Source organism: Bemisia tabaci, chromosome 6, assembly GCF_918797505.1.
Source record: "Bemisia tabaci chromosome 6, PGI_BMITA_v3".
Lineage (NCBI taxonomy): Eukaryota > Metazoa > Arthropoda > Insecta > Hemiptera > Aleyrodidae > Bemisia > Bemisia tabaci.
The window spans coordinates 19,605,831-19,631,759 of record NC_092798.1 but is presented as its reverse complement, the minus strand read 5'-3'; the positions used below and the strand labels follow the sequence as shown (position 1 = coordinate 19,631,759).

The 25,929-nt window shown below is 38.9% G+C and overlaps 1 protein-coding gene across 1 annotated transcript in view; it reads right to left on the bottom strand.

The window, feature by feature from the left end:
• Positions 1 to 6,443: 6,443 nt before the first annotated feature.
• Positions 6,444 to 25,929, bottom strand: part of kn (EBF transcription factor knot) — a 90,352-nt gene continuing 70,866 nt past the window's right edge. Inside the window, 8 exon segments of the mRNA XM_072301528.1 lie at positions 6,444 to 8,271; positions 9,330 to 9,479; positions 10,687 to 10,857; positions 11,592 to 11,693; positions 12,137 to 12,263; positions 12,459 to 12,613; positions 16,414 to 16,531; positions 25,420 to 25,501. Of these exon segments, the coding sequence (XP_072157629.1) occupies positions 8,162 to 8,271; positions 9,330 to 9,479; positions 10,687 to 10,857; positions 11,592 to 11,693; positions 12,137 to 12,263; positions 12,459 to 12,613; positions 16,414 to 16,531; positions 25,420 to 25,501 (1,015 nt within the window). The 3' untranslated portion in view covers positions 6,444 to 8,161.

Genomic DNA, 25,929 nt, shown 5'->3' with positions numbered 1-25,929 from the left:
TTTGGTTAATAATAATAAAGTGAAATATAAATTGTGTGGAAAATACATTGTTTCTACAGGTTGGGTCTAAAACAGCGGCCATAATTTTTCGAAGGCTGTAAACACGGCGAACATGGGCAAACGATATAAAAACGACTAGTGAAGTATCACTTCTCACGCGAAACACTGACTCCGGTAAAAATTGCTTCAAAGTAGCTTCTAAGTCGTGGATAGACATGATGATCAATTCGCGTAAAGACGAACTAAAAGCCTCACCCAGGACTACCCTTAACATAGGTTCGACGAAAGCCACTAACGGTTCCTTGAAACGGATCTTCACGCATGATTATGGGGACATTACAGCGACAAAAAAGATACAATACATCCCAAAACATAAAACTGGCATGTTAAAAATTGCAAAAATAATCGTAGAGATATAGTTGTCATACCAGGGAATGTCTGTGAAGTTGATTTTTTTCTAGTTCCTCTTTTATTTTATTTATTTTTACACACCCTCCCCCCCAATGCATGTGAATCTAAATTACTCGACTCTGTTAAAAAAAACATTTCGCATTGCTCATTCTTAATCGGGTCATATAGGCGCCATCTGTGGGTTCCGCAATGAATTGCGCAACTTTCCCTTCTCGACGATAGGAAATATTGGGGATAATTTTCCCATCGCCGTCGGTGGAAATTCGCTTTTCTGTAAACCTGGCGAACACGTCGCCCTCCGAGACCGAGGCATCTGAATAGCTTGGATATTCCGCATTTACAGGTGCTGTTCCTCCAGTTGCACCCATGGACGGCATGGATGTGTTGCCCATGGGTGGCAACGATCTCTGGGCATTTTGCTGAGGATTTGTAAACAGCCTCAAGAATTTGTTCTTTAAGCTGCTCGGAAGGTTCAATCCAATACACATCGTGCACGATGGAACTTTCGCAAGGTAGCTTGCCAAAAGCGGCACTCCAGCGCTCTTTAACTGAACGGGGGTAAAATGTGTCTTCAAGACTTTTTGAATTAGAAGGCTCACCACGGTCCATTTGTAATCGATGTTGTCGAACTTCGGGCTCTCGAATGTATTCTTCACCAGAAATTCCTGCATTTGTGTCAGAGTCCTGTTGAGAGGGACCAGGTTCATTGTCGTTAATTCTGTCGCTTGTTGAATCAACTTCAATGTTTCCGTTTGCAAATGAAGCTCCGCTGTCACTGGCTCGTCGTCGTCCGATTCCTCCAAGAGAGTTTCCTCCAATTGATCTTGATCTTCTAAACACGTTGGCTTCTTCTTCAAGGGTTGTTTGCCTTTTGAAGTTGAAGGCTTGGAATCCCCTAGGATCAATATTTCGTCCGGTTCCTCCTCCGACATTTGATGTTCGTCGGCTTTCCGTTTCGTTAGACGTTCCTCCAATTTCTCCACTTTTTCCTGTTGGGTCAACAGTTCTTCCAATAACACATCCTGACTTTCGGGTACTGAGGTAAGGTTCTCCATATTTGAAAAAAGAGATTGAAAAGATTTACACGTTGAATTATCACTATCCGAATCACTGATACTTGGTACGTAGTCTGGATCACTATCGTTAACCAACTCGAAAGAAGATGACGAAGACATTTAAGGGTGACACTGGATACTGCGCTTATATATGTTCGCTTTTTGCGCACGAGACAAAAATATGCAACGTGACCCGCCCCGCCCGAAGATGTAATTAGTTGTTTCAGCATTGCAATATCGGGATTAAAAGGTGACACCGTGCCGGATTTAAAAGATTTAAACCGCTGGATTTCTTTTTTGCTTCTTATAAAAATGACGTCAGGCGCAAAGAATTTGACGTAGTCGTTCGTCTCCTCAGAGCTCAAATTTTCAGTGGAGTTTAAATGAAATGTTCCCCCCATTCTTCGCATATGAATATTCGCGAAATTTTTCGCATTTTTTCGCGAAATTCGCGAAAATTTTGCATGCAAAGGGCACATAGACAATGCCGTTATTGTTAAGGGTCAGTGGAGTTCCCACTGATTGATCACGACTGTTGATGCATTGCGGCTTGCGGAGTTGAAGTGCTGAAGATCCATGGGTTTAATACATTGAGCTTGTAGAACACAGGCTCCCTAAAGTTAGGAAGCATTTTTCCGTCATAATTAGTTTGTATGATTCTGGTGTCATTATGGTACAAAGCAATAACACATGCTCTGTATTAATGAGGTAATGTTAAGACAATTTATACCCTCTCTTTAGACCTCTGATACCAATCGTCTTGGCCCTAGGTCACGCATTGGCGGATCCAGCGAATGGGCAACATTGTCTTTCCTCCATTTAAACCTATGGAAAAATATCGATTCTTGGAGGGGCCATGTGCTCCGAAAAGAATCGATTATTTAGCATAGGTTTAAATGGAGGAAATCCGGGGTTGCCAAATCGCTGGACCCGCCTCAGAGGTCATGAATGTCCTACGCCATTGCTTAGCTTATTTTCGCAACAGCCTAGTTGCCTGTTTTGAAATCAATATAATTGCTACTTTCTTGTGTCTTAAGAGTTGTGCGCACGCACTTCAAGTAAATTGAAAATTAATTCAATGAAATATATACGAGTGATTTGTAATAAAAAGTGATGTAAATATCTCTAAAATACTTGCGTTCTCGTTGAAAATATCTTCTATTCCCCTTTTTTATGGTGACAAATCGACGTTGAAACTCCCAAACAATCTACCTCGGCTTGCGACACACAGTGGATGAGTCAAAAGGAGAGGTCGGACAAAATTTGGAAAATTTAAAAGCTTATAACTTCAATCATACACAGAGGTTTTAAAAGTGGTTCCATTGGTTTTCTCGTAGACTTTCCTTTCAGAAACACCCTTTGAAATTAAAATGTAACGAAATAAACACCTAAATTTTCAGTTTTAGTCAAGAATTTCATGTCCGACATTTCTGATTGATTCGATCTACTGTGCGAAGTTTCAGGCTTCCTGTTATACTTAATTTTTTAAATATTTAATTACTCGCTGTTAATTTTTAAAAACTTCCGTGATTTTTCTTCTCCGTGCGAAGGAAATTCTTTTAAAACTTCAAAAAATAACGTTGATTTGTTCTTCGTTTTCAAATGTTATCTAAAACAGCGCAAAAAGAGACGTGGTTTGGCAGTTTCAGCGTCGAAATATTATTTGAAAAGCGAAGAGACAGAGATGTGTATTTTCTTATTTTCTGAATTATTCATTTCTAAACCGATTTGGTAGGATAACTATTCATACCATGAAAACAACATTTTAGCTGAACTATAAGCTGCTCACATCTAAATTTCAGAGTATAATTTCAGATCCTAGAAGAACCAATCTAATTATTGGCCTTGGACACTCTGCCTTTTTGTCACTAACTGGTCACTTATTATAACAAACTTATATCGGTACTCTATTAATGAGGTGTTCCATCTGACGAGTCCCGTGCATCTCTGAAGAAGTGAGAAAAACGAAAGTTCCTTCAATTTTTGAGTAGGCAACGCGCACATCCGCGGTTCACGAATAGTTGCATCAAGACGTTAGAGTCAATTCAGAATCAGTCCAGTCCCTATAAAATGGAAACGCCTCCAGTTTTTGGATATGCAACACGCACATCCAAAATCTTGAATATATATATGCATTAAAAAAAAAAAAAAAGTGACCGGGTCGTAATTTTGAGACTTTTGACAATTTTGCCCACGGGGTGTAAAATCCACTCATGGTTAGATCTCTCTCTAAAAAACTAGCATTGTAGAATGGACCACCACAGTGCATAATCATATATGTACCTTAATGTGTGCATTTTCCCCCTCAAAATTTTGCGTAGACTATGATAGACTTACAAAAATTTTGTTAACTCAAATTGTAGAAAATATTGTTTTTTTTTTTTGTAGAAGTCTATGCTCACTTTCCACTCACATCAAATCCGAAGTCCACTAGACTCAAACCGAGCTCTGTTGGCAGAAAGTCACAAATTATAGATTCTAAACTTGAACTACCAATCTCTCTCCCTCCCTAATTTGGCGAAAAAGTTCCAATGAGAGGTAAAAAATGGTTTCCTCAGATCATTTTACCAATCGATGGCTAAGGAACAATACGGCCTATCTACAAACTGACGATTTTACTGAGCGAAGAAAAAAATTCACCATTTTTGTAATTTTGAGGTTATATTTGCAACTTTTTTACACATTACAATTTCATTACAGTGCTCCCATGCGAAATTGGAAAAAAACTAAAAATCAGTTTCCTTAATTTTCATGTTGTAGAATGCGGTAAAGTCGCAAATTCTTCCGCCATAATTTTCAGTTAGGCGGTATTGTTTCTTAGCCCTCACGATACTACTCGTGAATCGACTCCACTCTACTACTTTAAAAGCATTTTAAACAGCAACCTTTGTCCGACCCATCGATCTTTTAACAGGGTTTAATTCCGGTTTGTTTTTGCATCAAGCCCTCCTGACTCCGATCAGAGCTGGGAATCTGAAAATTCTCACACGAGAGATACGAAATCACGGGATCAGTTTACCAGGAGGCGGGGGTGATCGGAAAGTAATCGTGCTAAAAGGAACTATATACACAGGGTTTGCGCGGGACATAGTTCCTTCTAGCATAAACACGTTATTTGACCAGGGGCGCGACGACGGTTACATAACCCGCGCTCGTAGTCGTACCTCGTAGATAAAAACATAACACAAACAAGGAGCAACAAAGCGGCGCGGCGCTTAAAATCCGCGAGCAGAAATAACAACAAACCCGATGTAGATAAGGGTATGCGGAGGGGCTTGACGGGCCGGGCGCTGATGACAGGAGCACAAAGGGATCCGATACTGTTACACTTTCGGGGCCGCTCGACTTGTAACTTGTAATTTGAGGGGCATCACTTTTGGCCACGCGCCGCCCGCCCTCTCGCCGCCTGCCCGGCCCCCAACCCCTTATTAGCCCGTGATTGCGTTCATCAAAAAATAATTCCTGTTATTCTTGTGTTCGCGGCTGCGAGCCACCGCAGCCCCGCACTGCCGCGGGTCCGCAAACAGAGGTGTTGCGATTTTCCTCCCGAAGGATCCGTACGTGCTAAGGAAGAACGCCGTATGAGCCTTCAGACGTTGCCTAATTTCCTCCGATAAAAACCGAATTTCCTGGGAAAATTGTGAATAATTTTCCCCGAAATTTTCAGATATTGTTTCGAGCAATTTAATCTAAAATATCTGAAAATTTCAAAGGAAAAAATGCCTAAATTGCGTCCAAAATGCATGTTTTATCAAAGGAAACTTGGCAACTCTCGAATATTTATACGGCGATCTTCATTAGCACGGCAGCGTGGGTTTGGAACGTTTAGCAAAGTAGTAAAAATAATCCTCTCTGGAAAAATAGTCAACGTGTAAGGGTGGATTTCAGCTAATGGGAGAAAATGGTTCTGAAAAAAAGTTGTCGAGTGATTTGACCATATCAAGCTAAAGACTACTTTTCTGTTATCTTCGGGCTCCATACTATAGCGTCACCAAACTGACATAATATTGAGTTAAACGCTTCAAGTCTCAAATTAAATGGAATAATATAGTTTTCTGGTGTTTCAGTGCATATTATATTAAACAATGTACATTCAAGACTTAAAAAAAAGTAGACAAAGCTCGCGAAAGGTCCTGGTTTACGATTTGATACACTGACTACCTCCGAGTTACACGTCACCAAACTGACATTTTCACTGTTTAGCACGTTGAAAAAAAGGTTTAGAGTTATTCAAATCTCCTGAGGAATGTTTTCGTGGTTGGAGTGACCTGCTTCTACGCAAAAAACCAAACATCGAGAGAAAATATTATAATTGAAAGTTTTGAGCAAACAGATACACGTAAACACGTCTTTCCCATATTTTATCCCATTAGCTGAAATCCACCCATAACTTCTTAAAAACTGCCTTCATTTTTCTTCGCTTTTAACAAAACATTCAGTATAAATGCCAAGCTATAATGTTGACTTGTTTTTCCTCGAAAAGTTGAAATAGGATTGGGAATTTTGAAACATCGCAACGGAGATGTGTTTTCGCACTTTGGTCATCGATATATACTTCTTACTCAATTTACTTACTGTGAAATAAGATTAAAAATCACGCTATCTTGACATAACACCTTGCCTACTTTGATCTCATGGTTCATAATTTTTTTTCATCTTTTGTAGAAAAGTAAACTCGGTTTCAAAGTAGTATGCATGATACTATTCGAAATTACCGAAAAAATCTTCAAAAGAATTAGAGCGCCATGTTACTTAGTTTTTCTTTCAAAAGAAAACGTCTGAGTGACGTGAGATGCAGATAAGATGATTCTAGCTGTCCATTTCAATTACAATACTCTCATATTTGAAAACAAGTTTGTTCAGCATGTGTAATGTGCAGTCCCTCTTTAATCCAAAAATTTTTCCTAGATATTTTCTTTTCTAACCAAACTTTCTCAACGATTTCCGGTTTGTGAATGAGAATGAAATAAAACTGAATTCTTCTTCGATGTAAATTTTAATTTAAGTACGTTTGTACAAGACTTTTAAACTTAAAGTGATATATAATGATAATAGGTACAATGACGATGATGATGCTTGTAGCAATATTTCTACAATATAAGGTAACAATGGTAAAATAAACTTAAAAAAAGACATTTGCGATTCATATGCACGCATGTAATGTACACTTATTCCAACAAAAGGACGTGTCCATAATTTTTCCCCGAAATGTTACAAGTAAATTTACAATAATTAGTTTTTTTTTTACATATATACATCATCTGGACACTTCCTTGTTGATAACTATACAAGATACGATAAATTATTTTCTTTCATATGGAGAGACAATTTGGAACCAGGTAAGTAAGATCACATTACCATCATCTGAAAGATCTCGAAGCCCGAAAAATAATTGAAGGAATGCAAAGTTTATCGCCCAGTTCGAGTTTTTCAACGGTAAGTTTTGTTTGATATCGAGGTAAATGACTCAAAACAACCATCAAAATGAAATTACATACCTACTTATACTCATTCTGACGAGAAATTGAATGAGAAATTATGGTGGAGAACCAGGTCAGCGGAAAGTTGTTACTTTTTTTGTTTTATATGTATGTATGTAAAGCTGTAAAGATATTCAAACTACATCAACTGGTGGCAAGCTTGGAATTTTTTTTTGTGTACACGGGAAACAAACTACAGAAACTCACCTGAGAGGTGTATCAGCTTCTTATGGTTTTTGTTGTTTTTCTTTCTTTCATTACAACCACCTTGATTGACAATATTCGACACTCAGCTTTATTTTATGACTCTCTCCAGATTTACTGGTAGCTTAAACCAGTTTTTGAGCAAATGAATAGTATTCTATTAGTATAAAATGTATGAATTTACAATTCCAAGGGTGGGCTTTCAACGACAGCTTTACTTGGGGACTTGAAATGTAACAAGCAAGCAACTATTTAGTGTATTATTACTAATCATCTTATCAGTACAAAGATATAAGAAAACTATCTATTAAAAAGAGATCAACGAAGTTAAAAGTTGCAACTAATTGCATTTAAAGTTAGAGCTCAGATCATTGGAATATTTGTTTAATCAAAAAACACAAAAATCATCCACGTGAAACATGATAAGTGGTTTTGATCACATTATATATGTTCTTGCGTGTTTTGAAATGAGAATCAAACTGTCACAAATGATTTAGGACAATCAAATTGTACGAATACTAAAAAAATACAGATTTTAAATATATACAATTTCAAATCAGAGGAGACAAAAGAAACGTTGAAAAAGAAATTTGAGAGGAGCGGGAAAATACACATTAAACAAGATTTACACATAAAAAAGATTTTAAGATTTTCAAGTTTTTCAAAAAAGAAGAATTTGAGAAATGAATTTTCTAATTAGCAGACGTGTAACGTCTTTTTTATTGGCAACGTGATGGAAATTCGTTTTGGAGAAAATTGAGTCTCCAAAAGACTTAGAATCAGCCTAAACGTATATTTTCCACAAAGGAAAACTAAACGCTTCTCTTAAGGTGAACAAAGGAAAGTTCTAGGGTGTTTGCGATTCTCAAAACCTCACAAAATACCTATTTTTAACATTGTTTATCCAACTGATATTACACAACCCAGCATTGTTCTATTTCTATGTTTAATTTTCTAAGTAGAGACTGCTTCATTTGTAGAATAGAAAGCTGATAGCATTAATTCTTGATGCTACTTGGATGCGCCGACGATAGGGCTTGAGCCGTAAGATTGCGAATTGCACGTCGGAAGGGCGAACGGGTTCATGGTGGCGAATGGAGACGATACTATACTCCCAACACCTGTGGTGAACAGAAAATACAGAGTTTAAAGTAGCACAGAATTTGCAATATAAAGAATCAATACCAACTTAAGGTCTCATACAACTAGTCGTGCTTCTAAAATATCCGGTTGAATTTTAACTGATATTCATAAAAAATTGTCCTCGTTAGCTACGCCACTAGGCTAAATAAGGCTTCCTGGAACCTCTTTTAGTCATAATGTAAATCACATCGACGGTGAGACTACCAGACCACGTATCTCGTTTGCGGCGTTTAAAAATGGTCGCTCCACTCCCAATTTGTTTTTTACAAATCAGTATCATTCCTTGAGTTCACATAGCGTTTTCTCCGCAAAGAAGAGAAAAATCACGGGAGTTTTTCAAGAATTGACGTTGAGTGGTTTTTTATTTAAAAAATACAGTATTATGATAGAAAGTTTGCAACGTCGAAAACCAAGATAAGTAGTTCGGTAGTTTCACTGTCGATATGCGGCTTTCTTAAGGAGGAGAGTTGTTTACGGAATGACTATGAATATCACCCGGAAATTATTTTGATTTTGGCGAGTAAAAATGGGCACAGCATTTAGTGAAAAGGAACGTAAGGAAATTCTCAAACTATGACTTAAGAATATTAGATCGCGTGAAGCAGAAAGGAATTAATTGTTAGTCAGACCTGTCATTGCCAAATCTCATCGAGCAATTTATTTTTTTACAAACGAACGGCTGTGCGGATTTTTTTGGTAACAGAATTTGCTTCAAGTCAGAAAATCTACTGAAATTTTCAAAAAAATCCACACCACCGTTCTCTCGCAAATAAATAAAGTATTCAAAGAAATGTGGCAATGGCTGATGTGACTTGATTCTATTCTGATTTGTGCAGTTTAGTTTCGATTATCTTTAGAAGTATGTTTTCTCCAGCTATACAGAGCTAACGTCTCCAAAAAATGTTCAGCATGCAAAAAGGAGGTACTTATTTTATATATATTTTGAGCATTGGAAGGATAGAAACTTCAAACGATTGGTTTGCGTCCAAATGCATGTTTTTTTTGAGAAAGAAGTCATGCAAAATGGAAATCTTACCACTAGAATAAGTTGAGCCATTCATGTTGCCACTTCCCGGTGTCGAGCTGTTATTGAAAGAGCCGCCATTCGATGAATGCGGAGTCGATGCGCTGGAACCGTAGCCGCCTCGCGGTGAAACGCTACTACTTTGGCCTCGTCCATACTCCTCTGAAACGAGAAGAATTTAATCAAATTATAACTGAGAAGTTGATCAACTTTAATATTATAAAAAACCAATAGGTATGCTCTCTTCATAATGTATATTCTAGTGCTATTCTCATATTCCGTCAGGCGAGGGAGATGTGCTTAGGTTGATTGTTTAATGACAAGAACACCGCAGCAACATAGCAATACCAATAATATCAACCGAAATTTGAAAGAAGGAAAAATAAAAAAAATAAAATAAAAAAAATAATAATAAAAAATCTATCACACAAGAACGCAGAAAAAATTAGAATATACGATGCTCAGTTTCTCTCTTATCCTTAAAACTATCCACACTTTGCATGATGATTAAAATTATTTTCTCAGATAGCTGTTAACTCAGATTTTTTCGATAATACTCCTTATTTAATGGCTTAGCTTTCAGTGTATTCTTAAACGAAAATTCAATAGCATGTCATTGCGTTTTCATTGTATGGAATTTGCTTAATGTGCAACATTTTTGGAATATACCGTTTACATTAAAAACGTATGAGTCAACTTATTCTAGCAACCACTTTCTGTTTCGAAGAAAAAGAAGCAACGTAGATGAATTCGATGCAAAAATAATACATAAATCGATGAATAAATGCGGAAAATGCGAACCAAAATGCAAAAAAACTGCGATCATGTTTAATTTTCTTCACGTGAAACTAAATCAAACTTTTTCCTCAATTGTAATATAGTATGATTTTTATTAGGATGAGCGAAGAAAATTACGTATTTTATCCTCGACTATGATGCTCATGCGACCCTTAAAGCACCACTAAAAATAAAACAAACGGAAGCAACGAAACATGGGAGTGGAGCGAGAGAAATGACGCGCGTTGATGACGGCGCAGAGATACAACTATTCGTACTTGATGGATGTCCGTGTTGCATCTGCAAATTGAAGGCGCGACGGCGCGAGCGAGAGCTCGCGATCCTCCGCTCTGTGCTGCCAAAGAGGTGTCGCTCAAATTTGGGAGGGAAATTAAAAAAAAGGTTCCCGATTACGTCTCTCTTTTTTCAGCTGTGTTGCCCACGGAGTGAAGAAAATTAATTGAAAATTCCAAAAGGCCAGTTATCCTTTGAAAACTTAAAACATGAGTGGAGACTTACGAAGTCGCAATCTAAGATACGCATTTTTCGACTCCATGCATCGATTTTGTGTCGGAGAAAGGTGTTTAATTACCGTCAGTCCATTGTCCATTTCCGTTTTCAGGAACCGAGACAGCCAGTTGTCCAGTGTAAGAGTTAAACATACTAGAGTTTGGACCCGTCGGAGATCTTGGACCAAGCTGGTTGTTCCGCGGCATACTATACAGAGCTTCCGCCAGGTCGGCTGCTGTTTTAAGATGATTTCCTGAAACGTGGCAAAACGTTAATTTAATATTACAACGCCAAGTTTTTCTCAATTAAAATACCTTCACATTTTACTTTATTATTTTGCTTTGTTCTTGAAATTTAAGATTGGTTTAAAGTACTGCTGGACAGAATAGAGGAGTCAAGCTGTAATGCATGATATTCCTTTTTGCCTGATCACTTGAATGAAAGTAGACTACGCCTAGATTTTAAATTGAGTCGGTGTCTGTTAGAGAAGGCGTAAGTCAAAAACTCATAAGCCCTGGTGTTATGTGTGACCAATGAAAGCCAGGGCTTATGACTTTATGAACTCCCGCCCATATAGCTGAACCGATTCAATTGGCGTCTCGCTGACTGGCAATAGACATTATCGCCTTCATTCCACCGCGTAGGCATCATCAGCTCCTTTAAGTTAATAAAGTCGTATCATAGAAGATTGGCATGCTACGGTGGGGCTCAGGCTTTTTGGCAAGGTGTGTCTGTGAGGGATCTACTCTGCAATAGCTAATTTTATTTTACTAATAACGTTGTCCAATCCTTCATTTGTATATCTTAACGGTACGAAAGACTCAGCACCTTTATAATTATGCCAGACAGGGTTTACAAACATGGTTAACAAGAAGTGACGTTAAGCAAAAAGTGTCCAAAAAAGTCATGTCGATAATTTCATTCAATATCCGAGAAAAAATTAAAGTAGATTAAGGAATATGCATAAACACAAGCGGTTTATTTGACCGTGGATTTTTACCTTGGGAAGTTTTTCTGGATCACCCATGTGCCTCGGTATTAGTTTCTGTAGCCTCTGGAATCCGTAGTCTATGGTAGGTTCGTTTAAAGCTGTTAAAAAGAAAAAAGAAAAAAATATAATCCTCAACCTTCAATAAAGGACTAAAAGAGCTCTTTTTGCGGTATCAAATAATTATATTAAATTGCACAGAGAGACATAGTTTAGACAAGGTTAAAATGAAAAGGGACATTTTTTGATTATAGCGCACGAAGGCGAAGAATCGTTGATCTTACAATACTCACGAGGGATCTATATTCGGTATTTTTTCGTTAATAACTGTATGAATGATCTGCAATTCATCTGATGCGTCAATAATGAATACGAACGATTAAATGAGGAGAGCAAAAAGTATCTAATAATGTACCCTCAGTTGAAGAGTATGAGGAAGAAATAATATCTTCAAATCACAGTAACATGCAAATTTTGAGAGCTTATTTGAGGTCGGATGTACGAGGGAAATTCTGTCAGTTTTGGAAGAAAAATCGATACTTACAGACATACACAAATCTACCAGGAGCGCCTTTGCAAAACTGTTTCGATTTGTACGATAAAGTTACTTCAACTACACCGGGAATGTGTCTAGGAGGCGTTTGGACTCGAATGGCGTGCGATGTTATCAGCTGAAAATAAAAACAAAGTAAGGTTATTTTTCTAAATTTTGAAACAATCAGTACTTACTTAGAATCATCTGGTAAGAAATTTGCAAAAATAAAGTCCCAATCAGGCAAGAAAATTGTGTGGTCTCCTCCCTTAAACGTACATTATCGAGATTCAGTAGATTAGTAAATTCAGTAAATAGTTAAACATTTAATTACCTCACTCCAAACCAGCATGGTGCCAAAAACTACTTGCAGTCCGTCAAAAAAGTTGTCTCCAATTATGATAACGGTGGAACCTCCACTGGTCCAACCTTCACTGGGACTAATTGCTTTTATGCACGGAGTAGCGACAGGTAAAGGTGGATATAGACCTGAAATCAAACAAGGAAATACCGATTTTGATTATTATGAAATCCTTATTCGGCGATTATTACTGGGAAACAATGTTCTCATTACGTACGAGCACTTTCAAACTGGAGGGATAATAACAGCAGTTGGAAAACAAAACACCCCTAAAAAAACAAAAGTTTCCCCCTGGTAAAATCAACAAACTGAAGCAGATTAGTTGAAATTCAATCGATGCCGCAAAAATAAGTATTTAAATCAAAGAAAAACTTACTTACTAAGGCTAAAACTTGACTATATTTGTGAAAAAAATTATGAGGTATCTGTCCCGGGAAAATTTCAAAGTTCACGAATATATTTTTAGTATCTATCTATATTTTTAATTGAAGTCAATAAGGCATCGAACAAACGAAATGTACACTTATCGTCTATAAGAACAATTACCAAAATTTCATGAAGTTTTCAATGAATTTATCGCCTTTAAAGAATTTCGCAAAATTTGAAACAGTTTAATGCCCCTTCCACCCCTCTCCTGATGGAGGTCCACCATGTACTAATTGAAAGTTGTCTTATCATCCATCTGGTTCACTATCACTAGAGTTGTGATATTGTTTATTAAAAAAAAAAAAACCTGTTTTCACAGGAACGGGTTGCTCTCGCACGAACTATGGTAAAACACTCGAAAGACTTTGATCATCTTCACAGATAAAAATATTTGTGTTTTTGTGTTACTTTCGGTTGATATGGGAAGCGAAATACAAACTAACACTTTAATTGGCACACCTTGGCTTTGTGGTTTTTCACATTCAAACCTATCCAATCTTAACTGGTGTTACAGTGATTCTCATCACTATGTTCAAATAACACTTTAATGTTGATTTTGGTACAGTTTATGGTGAATTTAGCGCAGAAAACAATGGAGAAATTTGGGAAATGCATTCCTCCGGTTGCGAAGTTGGTGCTCACCACTCGTTATTTATTAAATTTCTCCAAGAAAATAAGCGTTATTTCGTGTTTTACTTTGTGTATTAACCAAAAGTTTGTGTCGAAATTTCTCTCTGTGCACAGGGCACAGATTGAAAGTGTCTTAAAACACTGTGCGGCGAAACAAAATAATAGTACATAGCGTGCGATGAGGCGCTCACCACTCAGATTCTTTCATTCCCCATTTTTCTCTCTTTTAATTTGGCTAAAAGCAAAGGAGTGTAATGAAACCTGGGATCCACGACGGAGTGAAATGTAATGAATCCGTCATCCTCCGTATCTTCATCCCTTGTTACCCTTTTGAAAAATCTCGGCTACTTATTTCGTAATTATTAACCATTTTCAACGTGGCGGAAATGTGTGTTTCGGAATTAGATATCAAATCAAACGGATGAATTCCACTAATAATTCTCCCTGTCTCTACTCACGCTAAAAGCATGAACGTAGCATAAAGCATAAAGCTGACAAGTCTTCAGTGAAACTTTACAGCCGTGTCATCTCCCGAAAAGTTACCTCTCATGCAATCAGCAAGATTTAAAAAGAGATTAGGGAAACACAACGCAACAGCTCAATTGAAAAATGAGATGCAAGGAAACCTACCAGATATGACAAGATTAAATGTAAAATAAACACAGCTAGGACGTTCCAGCCACATTTACATGCCTATTCTCAACTAGAGCAAAAGCTAAAATGTAAAAATTAAGACCCAAAAATGAACCTGCAGTTGACTTGCAAACTTTTTTGGTAGTTCGCACCACCTCCTACCGCGGTCAGTTGCATGCTTATTTAATGTTAACTTTTTAACTTTCACCTTTCGCTCCAGGTGAAGATGGGCGTGTAGTTGACCCGAGACATCCTGACAGTGTTTTTTTTCATTAAGCCTCATTATACCTAATTTTCTTGGTGCAATTTACTTGAATTTCATTTTCAAAAGGGGTAAAGTGAAGACAGATCTCATTCGATTCTATTTGATAAAATTAGTCACATATTATTCGATTTGATCAACGCATGATAGCATTTCATTCTACTTAATCAACGATTAATTTGTTTGATTTAATTTAATCAAGCGTTGTTGTAGATCGAGATCTTCGAATTTCCGATTGAAAACAAAATTTACGAAGGAGCTCTTAAGTCTCCCGAGAACTATTTCTGATAAAACATGCAGCTGTTTTCTGAGGGGCTCCTTTCGGAAATGCATGTGCAGCGGAGTTCCACCTCCCGATAACTTTCCCGCACGAACAATGTTTACGAATGTATGAGAACGGAAGCCGAGATTAGAGACAAACCAGGATTGGACGGGAAAGAATCACGGCGGAGGTGGCGAAACAATGCGAAGGAGATCAAAGTTCGAGCAAAGTGTGCATATAGAAACACGGAAGCCACCGCTCTGCACATCCTGCGAGAGGGGGAGGATTTGTTTCTATTGAGTGAATTGGGAACTAATTTTAGAAATTTCATATTAAACTCTCGCCGTGGCATATAAATGAACTTGCAGCTTCAGGGGGGTGAGCGGGGGAGTTTGGGGGAGCAGTAAAATACCGCTCCAACTCGTAAACCGATTCACGCTCGCATTCATCTTCGCGCTTTTTTTCTATTCTCGCCTGTTTTTCTCCCTCCCCTTGCGCTCCCCTTCCCCCCCTCTTCGGGTCTCTCTCGCTCTTTTGCCTTCATTTTGTGCCCTTGACTTTACTTCCCTTCTCGTTTCGTTCTTCGGGCCCACTCGGTCGAGTTTACTGAGAATTCGTCCTGTTGAGGCGTGTGATTCTCGGTTTTGTTTCCATTGACTGTTTCACCTAAATTTTTCAAATGTATAGAATAAATCATGATAATTTCCTATGGTCACTTTTTTAATGGCTACAGCGGAAACAAATTCCGGCCGTGGGAGCCGCAATTACGGGCTATATAGACATACCATCCGTTCCGTTACCATCCGTTCAAAGGCCGAAAATTCCGGCTGCTGGAGCTGTAGCTTCGGCCTCTGAACCCGGAGCAATCAAAGCTACGCCGCCAGCAGCCGGAATTTTTGGCCTTTGAGCCCGGAACGGATGGTATGTCTATATAGCTCGTAATTGCGGCTCCCACGGCCGGAGTTTTTTTTTTTTTTCAGTGTACTTTCACTGGTTTGAAAACTCCAAATCAGTCAAACCTCCATTTCCTACAATTTTTGTCACAGTCTTTCCTTCTCTTTCCTAATTTCTTTCATATTTTTTACGTCAGTCAATTTATAAACTCATTTCTGTCCACCGTTTCACACAATTTCCCTCTCTGGTGCATTCCCTCCCTCAAAGTGCATCGAAAAAATTAACACGGTACCGCCGAATCTTTAGGATGGCAAAAACTTGTCTGATGGAATAAAATAGGGGGTTGAATGATCTCGACATGGCCAGCCAAAATCCATGCTGCGCACCAGCCTAATGGTACTTCACAGTAAACGTATTTGAGTTGTACTCTGACTTATTGGTGCAGCACCAATTAGTTCTAATAAGTTGGCGCACATGACCAATTTTGATTAGCTGTGTCGAAATCATCCAGGAAACCTTTTTTCCTTCAGTGCGATCCCAATTTGGTGGCTTGACTGCCCCTGTAGTTCACTTTGCAGTCTCAGGAAGTAAATTTAAATGCTATGGCGGTCAAACCAGCATCGAAGGCTCACGAGACAATGTTTCACCTCCTGGATGTTTTCTTAGCTTTGAATGGTTCCCGATGTAATTTTTGATAAATTATACTCGTATTAGCACAATGAATAAACTCACTAATGCTCCCCAATATTTTCTCCACGTTGATGTGAGATAAAGATTTCATCGTCAATGATAATACTAGCTTTAATCATTTTGACTCTTACCTTCTGATGGGTCCAACCTCTTGGCGCGTCGACCGTGCTTGGAATTATTATGGACGAACATGTTATCAGAAACAGCTAATAAGGGACCATCCACGCTCACTTGAGTTGAGAGCACCACCTGTAACAGAAAATTATTCATTCTCTATTATCTTTGAGGACGAAACTCTCTATGTTCGTTCTTTGGCTTGTTCCTACATCTTTAGGTACAAAAATAATTGGTCCAGCCCACATTTTGACACATTTCCCAATCCCAAAATATTCGCGGTTTTTGAGGCATTTATTGAAGTGCATTAATCTAGCCGAGAGAACAATATTTACTTTACTGTAGAAATTGTGGATGTAGACACGTTGGAGAAAGTGCAACCATCGGCTTGATTCAGTTAACCATAGTTTACCTATTTACTCTTAACAATAGGAGCAAATAATTTAATCCGGCCTAACACTAAGGTTTCACCTCCAACAGAAGCAAAGGCTCCATAAGGACGACTTTTAATATTTTTCTTTGACTTTAACAGTGCCTCTTGACTTAGATCTCGATTCAATCACAAGGAAATGATCGGGCCTTGCGCTCATGCTAACACAGTTAATTAATTTCAGACCTTTATCGGAGGAAGCGAAAAAATACGTTACGTAACGTTATTTGGCGCGTTACCGTAAATTATCGATTATATCTCCTTCGTCTTATCAATCATCGAAGAATGAAATTGGCATTGGTTGTTAACGTCTTATATCGATGATGTCAAAGTGAAACTGACGGTGATTCGCACATACCTACCTACCAACACAGTGGATGACGTCATCGCTAATCTCGTCGCTCCTCTGACGTAAGGGTATATATCTCAATTTTCAAATGAGCTCTGGAAAGGATGGAGTTAAATGGAGCAGAGGGCTCACGAGAAAATTGAGATACGCCCTTACTTCAGGGGGACAACGATCTTGAGAGTGAGATATCTCTGTTAATAGGTACTAATTGTAAGCTTTGCACTGAAAAAAAATTCTCGGCGTTTTTACCAAGGTCCGTTGGTACCTTTACCATCTCACTTTTTTTACCAAGTATTGGTAATTTTACCAAGGCACACTGGTAAACTTACCTAAAAACCGGTATTTTTACTGTTTTTTTCAGGTAAGAATACCACTTTTATTGGTAATCAATTCCCGGTAACTTTGCCATTTATCTCGGTAATTCTATTACAGTCGATAAAAAATATTGGCGTTTTTACCAAGGTCCAGTAAAATTAACGAGAAAGTTCAATAATTTTACCGAGATTTCTCGGTAAAATGACCAATTCTATAAATGGTAATTTTACCAAGCAAAAACTGGGATCAAATAGAACCCTGAATTCTTGGTAATTTTACCCTTCTCTTAGTAAATACACCGAGATTTTTTTTCAGTGTGTTACGTTTGGAATCATCCACACCTTTTTTGCGAATATTAAATTTCAACAGTCAAAACGCGATTCCACAGTACGCGCAAGTGTGGAATGACCCATTCATGGGTTTCAGCCCGGAACTCACGGGAGCTTCCGAGTAAGGACCCACTAAGGGCCTTCGTACCCCGGGGGATACAAGTTTGCTCCATGGGGAATGCTTCCAGGAATGGTGGATTTCAGGGCACCTGGCAATCACGCCCGGTCGTCCGCCGCCGTCGTGCACTGTTGCCGATAGCAGCGCCTCCACGTGGTGGCGGGCAAAAGCCGCGGCGAGGGGTATTGGCGGATCGCGGACGAAGATGGTTTTACACCAGAGTCCACCATTTTGTGGTAAATGTTTGGCAAACTGATATGAAGAATCATGACGAGGGGGAGGCTGGGGGCAGGGAAAAAACTCGGATACCAGCTCATGAAAAAAGGAGGGAGAGGAGGAGGGGGCATGTGAGGAGATGAGAGGGGAGAGATAGAGAAAGACACCGACATTACAGACAGAATACAGTGCTTTAAAAGCGGCGGCGGTGGGTGAGGCGGCGGGCCGGCGCACAGTGCCGCCCTCTGTGGACAAAAATCAAAAATTCACAACTCGACATCTGAATATTTTTATTTTGGAGTTTGGCATCTTAAAGATATTTCTGACTGACAATGATGGTTCATTTTTAAATTTTTCGCTCAAACTACTTCAAATTTAGGTAGAAAGTGGGTGGAAAATGGGTCGAGAATCACTGGTCCATAAGAAATACACGGGAGAAAACACATCAACTTCGAATGAAGATTGCTCACTTGAAACGCAAAACGCTCCAGGTAGCTGACGTTTTCTTAATCCTTAGATGTATCCAACTTCAATTCTACCAAAAAGATCTTGCGACTTTTCGCGACTATCAGAGATATTTGAAGTTAAAGTGTGGGTGTTTCACGTTGCTTCTACATTGTGAAAATAGGGCTGATTCGCGGTTGCCAACTTCAAGATGAACTTTCCTCGAAAAATACGCAAAAAATCCTGAGATGTATAATTTTCTTATTCGTCGAGTATTTTACTTCGAGGGGTTTTCCTATACTGTCGTGCTAAGGAAGAACGCCGTATGAACATTCGAGAGTTGCCAAATTTCCTTCGATAAAATGCTCATTTTTGAAGAAAGTTATGAATATTTTTCCTTTAAATTTTCAGAATCTTTAGGTGAAATTGTGAACTAAATTATCTGAAAAATTGGGAGGAAAATATTCATGAATTTACCAGGAAATTCGCGTTTTGTGGGAGGAAATTTGGCAACGCCTGAGGGTTCATACGGCGTTTTTCCTTAGCACGGCAGAATGTCGGTGCTACTATCTTCATTAGTTACAGTTAAGTGCCTTTTACCGATTTACGTCTGCATCGTCCATAGGGATGCCTTACTGTGCGGCGGGGCGGTGGAAGAGAGAAAGCTGCCGGGAGGAGGTGCACACATACCAGGACGCCGGGCTCAGACACACACAAACGGTAGTAATTTGGAAGGGTGCGTGAAAGAGATGGGAAGTGGGCGCGAAAATGCCCCCGAAAGAGAAAGGGAGAGACACCGGGAGAAAGTAAGAGAGAATGATGGACGGAGGGAGTGGGTGGTTACGTGGGGGAGGGAGAGAGAGGGGCTTAAGGGTAAGGAGCAATATCAGAGAACCAAGACTCCTCCTCTCTAGGGACCTGCATCTCGCCTCACGGGACCGTATCGCACGCCACCAGGATTCACCGCCTGCCTTTCCCCCTCCAGCACGTTCCCATGGGAACGGAATGACGACTCATGCGTTCGATTTCTGAAGCGACCATCTCTCCCTACTAAGCCGACCCCCCCCCTCCCCCTACCCCCCGGTCACCCCGGAAAAGCGAGTCAAAGATCGAAACTTAGTTTGCCAACTATACCAACTTTAAAAAGTGAACGTGTAGGATCAAGAAATCTTCGGCAACACGTGCCGCCGGCTGCCTACTTCCAGGCGCCGCGACGAGACCATGCGTTTGTTTTCATTTTGATTTTTTTTTTCTTTTTTATTTCAGCGACCTCATGATATCCCTCACCCTCCACGTCTCCGGAGTATATTTAAGCTGGATATAATTTGGCAATATTTCGTATTTTAAGTTAAATTTTACAGCATAATGAGCTTCGGAAGGTCGTAGACCTCGGGATCATTCACTGCTGAAGTTAGAGGTTACGTGAGATCCGTCTTGTGAAGACGCTCGCTATTCTAACCTCCGAGAGTTCGCGAGCTATATCAACAGAATATTTTCTTTGCCCCGGGGAACTTTGCGTCATTTTTTAGAACATGAATAACAAACGGATCTTAAGAATTAGAAGGCAATCCTTATCACTTGCTAGGCACATTTTATTCATTTGTTTATTTATTAATTTTTTATATTTTTAATGTATATTGGCTATTTTAGTAAAAGCTATGATAAAGGACAGAGGGGGTGTGCCTGGAATTAAAGTAAATACAATCAAGTCCCTACGATCGAAAATAATTACAGGAATTCTTCTTCTTGTAAGTAATAAACGCAAGTGGAGAGACAGAATGAAATTGAGCAGTATTCCACCGGGCAATCCTTGCCAAAAAGTGCCCATTTTGATGAGTGAAACATAGTGCTATGTAGATGCCATGACATGTTGTGAAAATGTTACCAATAATAATGTTTTACAATAATGCAAACATTATTGTAATCGATTCTCTCAAAAATGGTATGAGTCATGGAAGAAAGATACATCAAAAATTGTTTTAAATTATATTTTGTGCTGAATTATATTGAAACAACCGATGTTACGGTGTAACCAACGTTTGCACTTGTACGAACCGAATATCGGTTGGTTGAACTAAAGCTCGGTTCCTTAGACCAAAAACTTTAGGTACCCGATCCGAAAAACTTTGATGTTCGATATGAGCTGAACATTTCCTCTCCGTAATTGTATCTAGCTGCGTCAGTGTTATAAAGAAATCAGAAACTCGTCCTCCTCTGTTTTTTTCTTTTTGAATAATATATTTTACTTATATTATTAAAAAATCATAAGAGTAACGCATGACGCAAAACGCTTGAGTACGAAGTAGTCAGGTGGCGAATACCCTAGTTTGAAGACTTTGGTTAAAAGTAGGGAGTTATAGATAAAGAAAAAGAGGTAATGAGATGAAGTTAAAGACTTTAAATTACAGATAGCTTAAACAGACCGCGTTTAGCAGAAAGGAACCAAGCCACATCAGCTATTGCCAAATTTTTAGGAGCGCTTTGACTTTTTACAAGAGGACGTTTGTGCGGATTCCATTGAAAATTCAAAGGAATTTGCTTCATAATCTATAAAAAATTCACTGAAATTTGTACAAAATTCGCACAACCGTTTTTAGTAAACAATTAAAATGCCCAAATAAATTTTGCAAAAGCTGACGTGGCTTGATTCCTTCATGAAATGTAACTCCATTCCAATATCGCAAAATTGAAGCAATTAAGTGCCTCTATTTCACTTGAGAATATCGATGGCTAAATTGCGAAACCACGCAGCTCCCATACAAGTCGTTCATAATGCTCGCTCCTATTTTATTTTTTCAAAGAGAAGAGAGTCAATTTTATAGCTTGAAACTTTCACAGAATATTCAACTATCATGGAGTAAAAATCGGGGAAGTTTTCAAGAAGTTACGTTGACTAGTTTTTCAAAGAAAAAATAATGACAAAAAGCCTGCAACGTTGCAGAGGAAGATACACAGTGTCGCAATTTGGCATCCATGACGGTACCATCTCTGTCCAAAAATTTTCATGTGATCCAAAAAAAAATTGAACGAGATTCTCGGGCAGTATTATCAGGCCCAGTACTAATAGTCAGTGGTGCGGCGTGCATTGCGATATATCGATTGATCCGACATTTAAGCATATACAAAAGGATCGATAGACAATGTGTTCACAACGAACACCTCAATAATCGATTCTTTACCACAGCTTCAAATTGAGTAATATCGATGATCGATCATTCACGCCTCGCCATTGCAAATAGTTTGTCAGTAAAAATGAAATTCGGGGGTTGAAATTTTGCAGCGTCGGAATGAAGTTACGTCTTTTCGTCTAGATCAATTTCGAGCCGCGAATCCATCGATAATCGATAATCTCGAATTTAGAGCCGAATCCGAAATAATCCATGACCTTTGGCGAGGACGCACGGCGGCATGTAGCAGTGATCGTCACCTTTAAAAAGCAACGCGTCTGCCGCACCGGGCCTGGCGCGTGAAAGAGGAAAACTCAGGCGGGAAGGGGCAGAGCGGGGGCGAGGGGGGGGGGGGTCGAGGGAGGAAAAGTCGAGAGGGGCTGATCTGAACGGGGGGCGCGACAGCGACAACCCCGGAGTCGGCTCCTGCCGCTTTCGGCTCTTGGCGGCCTCAGCCTCGGCTTCCAGTTACCGGAGTCGTTTCGATGGAGCCCTTTCGCGTCCCTCCCTCCCTCCTACGCCCCCCCTCACCCCCCGCGTCTGAGCAGCCCCGTTGCCAACCCTCAGGGTCAGCCGCGGATAAATAGGGAGCCGAGAATTGGATCCTGGCAATGGTCGAATAACTTTTACTTTCTGGGATTCGATGTTTACCTATTCTGCCTTGTGAAGGAAGAACGCCATATGGGAGCGTTCATAAATTACGTGACACATTTTTGGAGGCATTTTCGGGGACATTTTCGAGGCATTTTTTGGGGCACTTTTTGGCATTTTTTACTCCCTCCCCCTTGTCTGAACTACCCCGTTGCCAACCCTCAGGGTCAGCTGCAGATAAATAGGGAGCCTCGGATTGGATCCTAGCAATGGTCGAATAACTTTTACTTTCTGGGGTTCGACGTTTACCTATTCTCTGCCGTGGTAAGGAAGAACGCCGTATGAACATTCGAGAGTTGCCAAATATCCTTCGATAAAATGTTTATTTTTGAGGAATGTTATGAATATTTTTTCTTGAGTATTTTAGGAGCTTTAAGTGAAATTGTGAACAAAATTATCTGAAAAATTGGAAGGAAAATATCCATAAGTTTACCAGGAAATTCGTGTTCTGTCAAAGGAAATTTGGTAACGCCGTATGAATATTCGGGAGTAGCCAAATTCCCCTTGATAGAACATGTATTTTTGACAACATTCATGCATATTTTTTTTGACGATTCTTAGATATTTTAGATTAAATTGGGTACAGAATTTTCTGAAAATATTGGAAAATAATATTAGCAATTTGCCCAATGAATTCGATTTTCATCGGAGGAAATTTGGCAAAGTCTGAAGGCTCATACGGTGTTTTTCCTTAGCACGGCAGTATGGGGGCTTCCATACATAAAGTAACATATTTTTTGGCATTTTTGACCCTCATCTCCCCCCTCGTCTGAACTAACCCGTTGCCAACCCTCAGGGTCAGCCGCAGATAAATTGGGAGCCTCGAATTGGATCCTGGCAATGGTCGAATAGCTTTAACTTTCTGGGGTTCAACATTTGCTTATTCTGTCATGCTACGGAAGAGAGACCTATGAGAGTATTTATATATTGAGGACTTTTTTGGTAAAAGAACGTATGAGGCTTGCAATGCTGCTAAAATTTTGCAATTTTTTACAGCGTTTGTCGCAGACAAAATTAATTGACAGTCAACTCTCTTCCTTACTATGGTGAGGAAAAACTCAGTGCAGGCTCAGTGATAAAATCATTGCAGATAGGTCGGATAAGTTACTTACAACTAGATAACTACGCTGCACAATCTTAGCAGAATTGCAAGTCTTATAAGCCCTTATACCCAAAAATGCCTCAATTACGGTTTTACGGCATTTATTCGGCATTGTTGTACCTCCCTCCTTCTTGTAACGCTTTTGTGATGCAGGTCGTGGTTTTGCTGATCGATCGAAAAAATTTGACAGACTCTACAGAAGACTCATAAATACAGACGGTTATTGCAATTGAAGAAAAAAGAAAAAAGAAAAAGATGCCTGAACTCCTGAAGGTTGTCATTTTGAAACTTTAGAAACCCCTTAAAACTCATCAAATCTATTTTTTGACACCTTCTTCTCCCTATGCTACTGCGTGATAATAATGGAAACTTTTTCCATGTGCAGAACATGAGGGCTTTAAAAATGTCATCACCGAAAAAAAATGTGCGGAAGGGAACAAATCATCACCGTAAATGCATTAGTGTAAAGCTAAACAGAAAATGGAAGAGAAGCCGGAATCCTTGACGACTCGCCGACCAAGATTGGATGGAAGGAAGAAGATGGAGAGGAAATGCAACAGCGATAAAGAAGAGAAGTATAAGAAAAAAAGAAAGAAAAAAAGAAAAAATAAACTGGACAGAAAAGTTACCAAGGAACAATACTGAGATCCTCTCGTTTTCGAACGGTTTTTGTGATGCTAAAATTACGTAAGATGATGAAAAAAAGGGAGGAGATGGAAGGGGGAAAAAGTAGATACAATAAATACTGAAGGAGGAGCGAAGGAATGAGTGAGAAAGTCTGAGTGTGAAATTAGTCGCATTATGTCCTATCTTAAACCCTTGCTAGTTCCTACTGATTAAAAAGTGTCATGAAATACATCCCTCCTTTTTTTACCCTCTCATTATACTTCTTCGCCACCCAACTCCCCTTGACACCCCGTGAAACATCTCTGTACCGCACTGCCACCCTGCGTTGATAACTTTTTTCCGCTTTTTTGTCGGAAGTTTTCAGTTAAATTCATTTGTAAGGATCTTATAAACTTGTGTAATGAAATTAACTTTAATAAAGCATACTTTTCCTCTCTATCCACCCCCAACCTTCGTCTGTTCCTTAAAACTCTTTCCTTCTTTTTATATTCTCGGTTACCCTCATTTTCATAATTATTCCTTTTTCATTTTTTTTATACCAAAGATTTTTCTTTCAATTCCTCCGGCAAAATTTATAATTTAAAAATCAAAGCGAGGAAATAATTTATTGCTTTTTACTCTACATCTCACATCAGTTTCAAATTTCAACTGAAAATGAAAGAAAAAAATCACCAATACACTTCTGAAAAACGTCTATACAGCCTGAAGTTTAAGCCTATATAGATTTAAACTTTATTTAAGTATTCCCTTATACTGCTAATATTTTGCCTTCCGCTACAGTGCGAGAACTGTTCGTAATGTTTTATCGTAAGATTGTTATAAAAAAAGTCGGTGCCGATTTCGAAGAGTTAAGTAACTTGCTGTATACTAAAAGGTAGACTTTTGGCTAAAGTTAAGTTTAGCTCATTTTCCATTCGAAATCCAAAATCAGGTAAATCTGTATTCATACCAAACTGTATTTTTTATACTTACAATAAGTTTTTCCGTGTAAAATATAATTGAAGAGGGACCCGAAAATACTAAGTGCATTTTCTAGTACTAAAGAACTGATTCTGTTATGTTCTGTTTTTTTTTTTTTTTATCATTAAAGATTCGAAAGTACAGATAGATACAAAAAAAGATAGAAAACGAGAGAAAAAATCGAAATATCTTGCCGTGATATAACATCCAACTTGTTGAATGCTGATTTCTAAATATAATCTATTTTCCGCAAATGAGGAATAAGTAAATTACCTTAGGACAAAGCACGCGTAAAGATAGAAATGTAATCCTTACCTGAAATCTCCTCATATCTCTGGGATTGCCTGCATTCTTCAGACAGTTTTGATTGCACTTAAGGAAAAATTTTAGAAAAAATCTGAAACAAAAGAAACAATGTAGCCACGTTAATACGCTATTGAATACTGAAACAAAAAGCAACCAATTAAAAACTGAGTAAAGGCATGTCGGTGCAGAAAGCCAGTAAGCTAAGCGCTCTCTCTTTGCGCCTTCCGAGAATGCCACGTTACGAGCTGAGCAACTATACTAACGTCCCGGAGCGCAAATTGCCTACTTGAGCAATTGAAGGCGAACCGCGAACCGACTTTGATTCAATCACTCCGTTACGCTGCGTTTTGCCATATTGATGCAAGTTTTTCGTGTGTCGTGGCATTACGTGTAAGGCAATTATACGTGATGGACGTTGTGTTAAAAGGTTTTCCATGGAATATTTCCCGGAATGATTTCTGAACGTCTACAAATTACGTGAGCAAAAATTTATCAGTTTAATATCAATAGGACAATAAA